The 12,029-nt window shown below is 31.7% G+C and overlaps 1 protein-coding gene across 1 annotated transcript; it reads right to left on the bottom strand.

Moving 5' to 3' along the window:
- Positions 1 to 450: 450 nt before the first annotated feature.
- Positions 451 to 4,705, bottom strand: LOC107466130 (uncharacterized). The gene is made up of 2 exons (XM_016085117.1): positions 4,610 to 4,705; positions 451 to 1,623 (listed from the first exon to the last, which is right to left on the bottom strand). Exons 1-2 carry the CDS (start codon positions 4,703 to 4,705, stop codon positions 451 to 453), a joined length of 1,269 nt encoding a protein of 422 aa, XP_015940603.1.
- Positions 4,706 to 12,029: the final 7,324 nt, after the last annotated feature.

Here is a 12,029-nt window from a genome sequence, read left to right as displayed (position 1 = left end):
ATGACTATAAATAATCTAGTAATACTTGAATCTACTAACAAAGTTTTATATATTGGTTTACTGTGAAGTAAGAAAATATCAAAATCAGCTCAAAATGAAGAACAAATTAATAGAGAATCCTAATGCAGAAAATTTTGTAATAAACAATAAATAATTTAAACCTACTGAATAACAATTCAATGCTATCATTTGATACCTGCAAAATATATATATGAAACAACATTGTATCAATGTTTGTATATAAAATTATATGATTAACGTAATTATAAAATTGTTTGTCAAGAGAATAAAATTATACAAATTTTAATGATAATTTTAATATTCTCAAACTATTAATGTATAATAAGAATTCATCTATTAGTTTCTAGAATTTCTAAATTTTTTTAAGTGATAGTAATAAATTTTAATAAATAAATAGATTTAGTAAGACATTTTGTTATTACCTTTTTATTATAGGCTCTCAAAAATTTCTCTATATACCACATTCATCGTGCAGTTATCTTTCAAGTGTCCATGATCTTGCAATAGCACTCGCAGACCATCTTTACTCGTTACCCTTGATAACGCAACATACAATTGACCATGGATGAAAACTGGCCTCAGAAGGTAAATTCCAACTTTCGATAGAGTTTGTCCCTGGGACTTATTTATTGTCATTGCAAATGACATGATAATTGGGAATTGTCTTCTTTGAAACCTGACCAGCAATGTTTCATTATTTGGAATTAGATTCAGTCTTGGGATAAGAACAATACTTCCAGCTTTGTTACCAGTTAAAGTCTTGCATTCTATTACATGATTTTCCATTCTTCTAACTTGCATCCTCGTTCCATTGCACAAACCATTAGTTTGGTCTATATTCCGCAGCAACATAACAGGAGCGCCAACCTTCAGAACTAACTTGTGTAGTGGTAGACCTGAACAATTTATTCCATTTAGAATCTCTGGCGAAAAAGCATCTAACTCAAATTCCATATTTCCCTCTTCAGCACGCACAGAGTCTAAACTTAAGTAGACTCTTTCTTGTCCAGGTAATTCTACAGTCATCTTGTTGTTGACATCAGTGACACAATCCAAAGTTGGTGCAAGAATTGCTCTATCCTTGAAATAATTTTCAACGGATAAATTGGATAACATATCTAGATATACGAAATCAATGAGGTCATCCAAAGCTGTCTCAGAGTTTTTAATCAAAATGTCAGATGGTATATGAACGATCGATTCACCATCTATTGTATCACCAGCCAAACCATCACCAATTTTGAGTAGCCATTCTGCAAAATTTTTGAGTTCTTGTATGTTGTTGTTTTCATCTAGTGACAATCTCATATTTTTTGTAAGTTTCAAAATCTTACAGTTATGCCACAAATATGAAGAATTAATAGAAGACTGAATTATATCTTGCCTTGAGTCTCTGGGAATCACTGGTAAAATTTGTCTAAAATATCCTCCAAGAATAACAACTTTACCTCCAAATGGCAAATGAGTATTATACGAATTTGAGCACCTTAAGATGTCTCTGAGGCATTTGTCTAAAGCTTCGTAACAATACTTACTTATCATTGGAGCTTCATCCCATATGATTAATTTGGCCTTGGATATTAACCTTGCAAGAGAACTTCCCTATTTAATGCTACACAAAAAATCCTCATTTATGGCCAAAGGAATTTTAAACCTTGAATGTGCAGTTCTTCCATTAGGCAACAAAAGTGCAGCAATCCCACTCGAAGCAACATTTAAAACTATACCTCCTTTAGATCTAATTGAGCATGATATAGTTGACCATAAGAATGTTTTTCCACAACCACCTTGACCGTATAAGAAGAAAAGTCCACCCATATTACCGCTAACAGCACCAATTATTTGATCGTATGCAAATTTCTACTCATTAGTTAGCCTTTTTAAATACCCACTTAATTCATTCGCAAGAGCATTAACGTCAAAATAATTGAAACAATTGACTATTACGACTTATATATATATATACACTCACACTAATAATTACAAACGATATGAATTTTAATGGAATACTTGATACTAATAAAAAAAATTATATAAATAGAAATTATTTAATTTCAATTTCAATTCCATATAACAAAACAATGGTTTTCAAAATTATGGAATCTTTTTTGACATATGTACTATGCCATACGTATAAATTATACGGGTTATTATATAAATTCATATATATGCATAACAAAACAGTTTAATATTATATATTGTCTACATTAATTATATGCCAAAATTTTGAAAAAAAAAAAAGATAAAAGAGGAGATATATAAATATGCATAATATTATTGCTGTATATGAAGCATTTTTATATTGTTATAATCACCGATTATTGGCAAATAAATTTTATTCCAATTATAAATAAAATATGTTTTTATTGGTAAATAAATTGTCTTTAGGTCAACGATTTAATATACGTGTAGGTTCATTTTTTGTCAAATATAATGAAAATACAAATAAAGAAATAAAAGATAAAATAAACTTAATAATATCTGACACTACTTCATTTTATTAAATTATTTAAAAATAGTAAATCCACAAAAAAAATAATCGTAATATATAAATTGAGGCAATAATTTAAAATTCTATAATTATAATTTAATTAAATACTAATAGTAAAACCAAATTACCTAAACAATATTGAACCTATTCTAGTCCTTAGTCACGTATAGTATAGAATCATTATTGTAACGACAACCAACTGAAATAACATCGTAAGTTTCAATATTTAGAATTCGTGCAAAATTAGACCATCCTCTTGTTAGATAAGCTTCATCATCCGCTATCCATGCAATGCGGTAAGATATAGAATTGTCACACCGAGAAACCAAACTAACTCTTATTCCCTTAAATGGCATTGCATGCATGCAAAAGAAAGCTGGTAATTTCTGAAAAAAATCAAAATATGTTAAAAAATTATTCTAATAATGAACAACTTAAACTAAAAAAATTTAAATATATTACCAATCGTTGAAATTGCATATTTGAATTTGTCACGAATTTAGTAAAACTAAACTGAAACTGAGGGAATTCAATTTCATTATGTGCTCCACTTCGAAGATTTTCGGGCAGACGTAAAAAGCATGGAGGGGATGGAACTTGAACTTGCCCTATAAAGTTCTGTGGATGCAATTCCTCAATCAAAAATCGAGCTCCTCCTAAGAAATCTAACTTTAACCACATTCCATTGGATTGGTCATAATAGGTGAGTAGATCCAACCATTCTTCGCTAAAGTAGAGACTATTGCATCTTCTTTGAACGCTTACATCCATGTAGTTGGAACCCGAATCAGTGAAGACAACTCGATGAGGTATTTCATGGATGTGATGCATTGTAAATGATTGTGGTAAAAGACAATCGAATTGGAACATTAGACGATAAGAATAACTTAGAGTAACAACAAATAAAAAATTATTAAAAGAATAATATAATAGAATGAGTATATGAAAAATATTATAAAAAATTATAAATTGTACTTTAAAATGATCAACTTCAATAAAAAACGAAGAATACATTCTTATTCTATGAAGTAGTAAAAAAAACACTAAATATAAAATTATGAATTGACTCTCAAATTTAGATTCATATACCACAGAAAAACACTATATATAGACTTTAGTAAAATAAAAATAAATATGTAAATTACCTATTATTAAGGTAATTTTTTAATAATGCATTAAATTCTGATTTGATACAGTTATAATGAAGATATGTTTCTAAATTAGTATAATTATATATTATTTATTAAATATTAATTACAATATAATTATATTAAAGATACTTTTTTATAAAATAATTTAGAAAAATTATTTGATATACGTGAATCGGGTAACAAAGATTTTTTATTATTATTATTATTACTATTATTGATATTATTATTATCATTAAAATTATTAAAGTATTTTTAATTGATAATTGATAAGTAGTTTAATAGTGCATTAAATATTGATTTGATATAATTATAATGAAGATATGTTACTAAATTAGTATTATTATATATTTTTCATTTAGTATTAATTATAATATAATTACAATAAAATAATTTAGAATAGAAAAAAATTTTATTCGTTTTGGAAGGAAAATGGAGGTATGAGAGGTCGATACGTCACCTTTAGTAGCTGAAGAAAATCCAATTTTAGTATATTAAGTAGATACAATACTTGACCTTGAGAAATTAAATTAGTTGAAGTTGTTCTTACATCAAATTCGTGATCATATTTATAAAATATATCAAACTAGAATTAAAGTCACCATTGATACAGTTTCAAATTAGTGATGAAAGAGTTATAAAAATAAAATAAATAATAAATAATAAAATAATAATTTATAAAAGTAAAAATAAATTTTAAAATTAAATAATATATAAAAAATTAATTAATAAATAAAATAAAAAATAAATATTTAGTCATTATTTAAAAATTTAAAAAATATATTTTTTATTAAGACTATTTAATACTCGAAATATTCAGAAATTATGTAATTTTTTGTAACCAAACTGATCAAAATTACACATTATGCAAATAGATTTTATTAGGGTCTTTTTTTAATCTAACAGGGCAAATAGGAAATTAATGTGTAAATGTTAAGTTATTCACTACAAGGGAACCGGGAAATAGCGGCGGTTTCTGGAGTGATTTGCAGCGGTTTTCGACTGCCGCGAAACGGGATTCCAGCGGTTTGTTAAGCGTCGCCATTTAGGGGGTGGTTATATGATTTTGCGGCGCTTCTCAGGAACCGCTGGCACAACCGCCGCAAAACCCAAGATTAGCGTCGCAATGTTTAGCGGCGATTTGAAACCGCCGCGATCTGGAAATCTGTGATCGACACAAAATAAAATTTAATATCATCATACCACCTTCTCCCTAGGATTCCATCTACCGTATGGTTGCAAACGTTGATTTAATCTTATTTTAAATAAAATTTTATCCATGTAATAATCTTAATGATTAATAGTTTTGTCTCTGTTAGATTTTCTTATTTCTTTGTTCCAAATATTTTCAAAAGTGAGAAAAAGGCTGTAAAACTGGTTACTCACCTTTAAAAATATTAGGATCAAAATAAAAAAAATTACAACGAGACTAAAACCAGAAATTACCGGTTTTACTGGAACAAAAAATTTATTTAACACGTTGAGATTTAGCAATAACAAAACAGGAAATAATATTGGTAAGCATGATTGAATTCTCCTGCACCAAACATCATGAACACTCACAATCAATCACCCTTCAAGTTTAAATTTGCAGGTAACATATAAAGCTTGAATAAAGTGTGCAGGACCACCTTAAACTTTAAATTTGCACATAAAGTTTCTAATTTTGTAGTAACTAGCTAGCTATATATATATGTGGTTAATATCCTCCCATAACATTATATGATGGAAGTGTCATATGTGATCACATACATCCGAAAGTAACTATAAATATATTTACTCTTGTGCAGCCAAAAATAACCATAAAGATGCAATTGGATTGTGACAGATGCAGAACAATGGACTCCAAAACTCTTTGTTTCATTGTTTCCCTTGAAAATGAAAAAAGAAAAATAAGGGAGATTCATATCATCAGAAAATAAACAAATGCCCACATTATGAGAAATCAACAAAAATCACATTAACCTAGAAATTAGATTTGAGTATCAATGAACATGAACATTTAACCACATTAAACATCTGATCAAAAAATAATTGTTACAGCTAATTTTGACAAGTTTTATAGGTGTAAGTCATTAGCAAAGACTCGAGTCTGGCTAATATTAAACTAATCATTGGCCTTTGAAACAGGAAAATAAAATACAATAAATTAAGAAAACGGCTTAATGCACATCACTAAGTCAGAGGTACAGTTTTTGGGTTATACAAATTTCATTAACTTGTTATCAACTATTCTAATAATAGAAAAGAAGATAAAATCTTTTGCAGTAATATACAAGTCACTTTCACTTGGTCTACCATGAAGACAAGAAAAGCCAAAAATTCACAAAATGCTTTATCATCTCTTCATTTTAAATAAAATACATAAACATCATAATTCTCAGAAAAATCCAAATTAGTTTAAGGGCTAGATGAGATATCCCCCAAAACAGAGAAAGTGATGATAAACAAAGAATAAAGAAATTAACTGGCCTATCTCAGCATATCAGAAATATAAAGGATAATTTAAAAGTTGTTTGTAGTTATCTATTGATAAATATTTAATGTTAATTTCAGTAGCTTTGTAAAAGATAGGTTTTATAGGCATGGTTAGTGTCAGGTGTTTGGTTCTCTTAGGAGTTTTATTAATTTCACGAGTTTTGAAAGATATTGGGATATTAGAGGTATGTCTGCACTTTGATGATGGATGGAATTTTTGAGCGTATATATGCTACTACGTTTCAAGTGAGGTCACAAGCAAATAATTTGATAGTACAGACTTAAACATATCTCCCTCTTTATCATTTCAACTTAGCCTATTCCTATGGATCAATAGGGTTCATTGTTGATAATATCTTTTAATGAAAATGCAGATACTTTTCAAATATCCTCTTGAAAAGAAGCTAACAGTACCTCGGAAGGAGTTATGCTCCTTTTGCTTTCCTGAAGGTGTAAAGGTCTACTTGAAAGCTATTTGTATTTACTTAGATATATCAAATGGTACCTTCTCTCATTGTCTTGTAACAAAAATGCTACCTTTCAAATTGTTTACTATAGTTTTACATTGTTTGCACTTGGTGCCACTAAATTGATCCTACTATCACTGTGTGTTTACTCTTGCTCCTTTGATAAATCTGCTTCACAAAGTTACTCTTTCATTTAATTTTCTATCAATAAACATCATAAATAGAGCTATTTTCGGAAGGTTCATACTTTGAATAGAAGAGCAAATTTGGAACACAGAAACACAAAAATGGCAGATATTCTTGCTTACTAAAAGTGGATTCTACTTAATTTAGTCAACCACACAGTCCCACAGGAAGTACATTAGTTTAATCCAAATTGAAAGTGCAAAACTGGATTCCAATATAAAATTGCACTAAGCACAAACGTATCAAAACTCAGGGGTTCAGAAATTGGGAAAAAAATCAAATCTGCTCACTAAATTGGGAGAGAAAATTGGAACATACGAGGGAGAGGATTGTTCCTCACAGGCTTTTGACACCAAAAGTTCACATGGCACATGGATTAAATTGATGTTGAAATTAATTTATGAACAGCCACTCAAATTAAATTGGGGGAGGGGACAAGAACGAACCTGAGAGAGGGGAGAGGGGGCGATCGGCGCACAGCAGGGCAAGGGCAAGGGGGAAGGCTGCCGACGACGTCACGACGGTGGTGGAAGGAGACCCGTGATTGGCGCTATGCTCTGCTAGGGTTCACGCCAAAAAGAGGGAAAGTTATTGGCGCCTTAATGTATTGGTTGTGATTCTTTAATGAAACAACCCACTTCTCCCACCTTATTATTAGATGCGGTTGGGACAAAGAGGGCAACCATTTTTGATTTATTGGAGGCGGACCATCAAAACGCATGAAGAACTGCAGCAGCTCACTCGAACTGCAGTGCTCTAGAAAAAGGGCTGGTATTTTACCGCAGGTAACACCCCGGTTCAGTTTATTTGGAGCGGGGGAGTATTAACGCAGCAGAAATCGCAACAAATAAGGCAATTTGGAGCGGTTGGGGAGAACGGCCTTTTTTAGGGGCCTTTTTTAAATCTGATAAGCTGCCAAATGAAGTCATGCCAAATTATTCATTCAAATTAACCATCTTTAGGTTATACAATGCTCAAGATATTTCGCCTCTGCAGACATGAATTGGTAATATAGTTACTCTTTGAGTCAGCCATGACGTAAAGGCAACATCATCGTGCTATCATGAAGCACATCTCTAATTTCAATAAGTATATTATTTTACTATAAATAAATATTAAAGTAAAAATACAATCCCACCATTCTTATTATTTCTTTGAAGGGGAGATTTTAATAAAATAAAAATGATGAATCAATTTTAATTATTCACTCTGTGAGATATATTTTGTCCTTTAAAACAATATTTTGATTAAAAAACAATTGATATAATTTATAAAATAAAAAACTTAAAGATTTATTTATTTATTTTTTGTTAACAACTGCATATTTTTTCGGAAAAATTAAAAAATGATAATTTGAATTGGATATAATTTAATATCAATATTATCGAATTATGATTTTCACAGATTATTTATTTATTTATAAAAAAATTCCAATTTTTTTATTAAAAAAGTCTAACAGCAGAAACAATACAAATATCCAATATAAGAGTAATATAGAAGCACTTACAATATAATATGACAGCAACTATAAACAAGCAAATATAACAAGTAAAACAATAACAAGAACACACCGAGATTTTAACGTAGAAACCCCCCTTAATGTGAGAGGTAAAAATCACGAGTCGTCCAACCCAATGAAATAGCTCCACTATAATAAAATGAAGTACAAGAGAGTCTCAATCAAAGTACAAAAGCGTGTTTATAACCAGCCAAAATATCAAAACACCAAAGCTTACAAATGAGAAACAAGAAGGTAAAAAAATACCAAAAAAAAATAGAGCTGTTGTTCGAAGTCTATTTCTCCCTCTGTAGATCTCCAATTAAAATCTTCACCATTCAAAATGAAGAAAAAACAAGAATAATCTGCAGTTCAAATTTCACATCGATCCAACGGTGAAAGAATGAGAAAGTGCTGTTCAAAGAATGATGCTCTGTGTAAAATTTGAAAACCTATTTTCTCTCTTCAGAAGCCAATTTCTCATACTTTATACGTCTAGTGAACATATTCACCGTCCAGAATGAAGAACAATATGAGGGAAATATGCCATTTAAATTTCAAGTAGATCCAATGGTGAACGAATAAAAAACTACTATTTGAAATTTACTACTTTGCATAAAAATGAAAATTCTGTTTTTCCCTTCTCTCTCACTTTGTGACTACTCTCTCACACTCTCAGTAACCCAAAAAATATGATTAGGGTTGTGGCACAATGAGTGTAAAGAGACACCCAAAATATTGGGCTTGGGCCTCACAAAGGAGAGAAAAGCCCAACAAATCTCCCCCTCTCGACTTGGTGGAGGCCCTCGCCATTCCGGCGATCAAACAACATGTTTGAAGCTTATTTCTTGACAATGCTTTTGTCATCATATCAGCACCATTATCATCAGTGTGAACTTTCTCAAGTTTCAATGACTTGGAATCTAACACATCTCGTATCTAGTGATACCTAACATCAATATGTTTAGATGTTGCATGAAAAGTAGAATTCTTGGCAAGATGAATAGCACTTTGACTATCACACAACAACACATAACAGTCTTACTTGAAACCAAGTGCTATAAGAAACTTCTTCATCCACAACAACTCTTTACATGCTTCAATTGCTGCAATAAACTCTGCCTCTATGGTAGAAAGTGCAACACACTTCTATAACCTTGACTGCCATGAAATAGCTCCCTCCTACAAACTTGACTAAATAACCTGAAATAGACTTTCAAGAATCAATATCTCCTGCCATGTCTGCATCAATAAAGCCAACTAGCAAATGTTTCTCACCACCAAAACTCAAACTCAAGTTAGTTGTACCTTTGAGATATCTCATAATCCATTTAATAACATTCCAATGTTCTTTACATGGATTAGAGAGAAAACGACTCAGTACTAACCACATGAGCAATGTCTGGTCTAGTACACACCATAACATACACCAAGCTTTCAACAGTTGAGGCATAAAGAATTTTATCCATTGCTTGTTTCTCCTTATCAGTGGTTGGACACTGCTTGGTACGTAACTTAAAATGAGGAGTAAAAGAACTAGCAACATATTTGGCATCATTCATGCTAAACCTTTGAAGCAATTTCTTTATGTACTTCTCATGTGACAAATAAAGCTTCTTGGAATCTCTATAATGAGTAATAGTCATGCCCAAAATCTATTTGGCAGGACCCAAGTCCTTCATAGCAAAAAACTTGCTGAACTGTTTCTTTAACTCATTAATCCTTAAGAAAATTTTTTAAACTTCTTGTACCACTATCTTAGAGCTTGTTTCAACCCATAAAGACTCTTCTTAAACTTGTACATAAAATCTTTCTTTTCTTTAACAACAAAGTCCTCCCGTTGCTCCATTTAGATTTTCTTGTCCAAATCACCATGAAGAAAAGCTGTCTTCACATTCATTTGCTCAATCTCCAGATTAAGAGAAGCTGCTAATTCGAGCACAGCATGAATGGATGACATCTTTACAACAGGAGAAAAAAATCTCCTCATAATCAACTCATTTTCTCTGACTAAAGCCTCTAACAACTAATCTATCTTTATACTGAGCCTTAGACTTGTGTTCTTCATTCTTGATTTTAAATACCTATTTGTTCTTCAAAACTCGCATATCCATCGGTAGCTTTACCAACTCATAGTATCATTCTCAAGCAAGGACTTTATTTCTTTTTGCATAGTTTCAAGCAATTGAGTTTTGCTTTCATCTTCAACAGCCTCTCTAAAGCATTCAGGTTCTCCCCCATCAGTCAAATAAACTCATGTGGAGAATACCTTGATGAAGGTTTCCTCTCTCTTGTAGACCTTCTGAGTGCATTGGCAGGAATTTCTAAAGCTGGTTGTTCATTTTGATTATCATCACTAACTCCATCAAGTATCGGATCAACTGTTCCATCTTCACTTACACTTGTATCATGCTCATTATTTTAAGCTTCAACTCTACCATCTTCCACCATAGGCATAGAGGGAGTAATATTCAAGTCGTAAAAATTATCACTAGGTTGAACCATTGGCTTCTACGCATTATCAACATCCTTCAATGTTTGGTCTTCAACAAAGACAATATCTCTACTCCGAATCACCTTCTTGCTAACAGGATCATAAAACCTGTAACCAAACTCATCCATGCCATAGTCAATAAAAATACATTGCCTAGTTTTTATATCAAGCTTGGATCTCTCATCTTTGAGAATATGAACAGAAACTTTACATTCAAAGACTCTTAAATAATCATAAGAAACATCTTTACCTGACCATATCTTCTCTAGCACTTCAAATTACAAAAGAACACATGGTGTCCAGTTCAAGACATGACAAAAGTGCTCAAAATTTCACCCGAAAAGGATTTTGCCAATCCAGATTGTGACGATAAGCACCTAACTCTTTCAACCAATGTTTTGTTCATCCTTTCAGCCAAGCCATTCAACTAAGGAGTCTTTGGAGAAGTCTTCAGATGTCTTATACTATACTCTTTACAATAAGCATCAAATGAACTTGAGTACTCACCACTATTATCAATATGAACGCATTTCAACTTCTTCCCAGTTTTTCTTTCAACAAAAGCTTGAAATTGCTTGAACACATTCAAAACTTGATCTTTGGTATTCAAAGTGTAAATCCATATTTTTCTAGAATGGCCATCAATAAAGGTTACAAAATAAATAGACCCTCCAAGCGTTCTTGTCTTCATCGGCCCACATACATCAGAATGCATCAAGTCAAGTATCTCTGGCTTCTTTGAAGGTGGATGGCTCTTGAAAGAAACCCTGTTGGTGCACGAAATTGCAATCACACTTTTGCAACTCCGCACAACTAACCAGCAAGTGCACTGGGTCGTCCAAGTAATACCTTGCGTGAGCAAGGGTCGATCCCACGGAGATTGTCGGCTTGAAGCAAGCTATGGTTATCTTGTAAATCTTAGTCAGGATATCAGAAATTATCAGGATTGTTTGTGAAAAGCAAAAGAACATGAAATGATTACTTGTTTTGCAGTAATGGGGAATAGGTTGAGGTTTGGAGATGCTCCATCTTCTGAATCTCTGCTTTCCTACTGTCTTCATCTTCAAACACGCAAGTCTCCTTCCATGGCAAGCTGTATGTAGGGTTTCACCGTTGTCAATGGCTACCTCCCATCCTCTCAGTGAAAACGATTGCATATGCTCTGTCACAGCACGTGGAATTCATCTGTCGGTTCTCAATCAGGCCGGAATAGAATCCAGTGATTCTTTTGCGTCTGTCACTAACG

The sequence above is a fragment of the Arachis duranensis genome, chromosome 9, assembly GCF_000817695.3.
Source record: "Arachis duranensis cultivar V14167 chromosome 9, aradu.V14167.gnm2.J7QH, whole genome shotgun sequence".
Lineage (NCBI taxonomy): Eukaryota > Viridiplantae > Streptophyta > Magnoliopsida > Fabales > Fabaceae > Arachis > Arachis duranensis.
The sequence above is the reverse complement of the archived record's forward strand: the minus strand, read 5'-3'. Positions and strand labels throughout refer to the sequence as shown.

What these genes read in the sequence shown, in the direction of transcription:
- LOC107466130 (XM_016085117.1), bottom strand. Translation starts at nt 4,705, where the DNA reads ATGGCGACGCTTAACAAACCGCTGGAATCCCGTTTCGCGGCAGTCGAA. An exon ending in CGCTATTTCCCGGTTCCCTT is followed by an intron (nt 1,624 to 4,609) that starts GTAGTGAATAAC and finishes AGCATTAAATAG; the next exon opens with GGAAGTTCTCTTGCAAGGTT.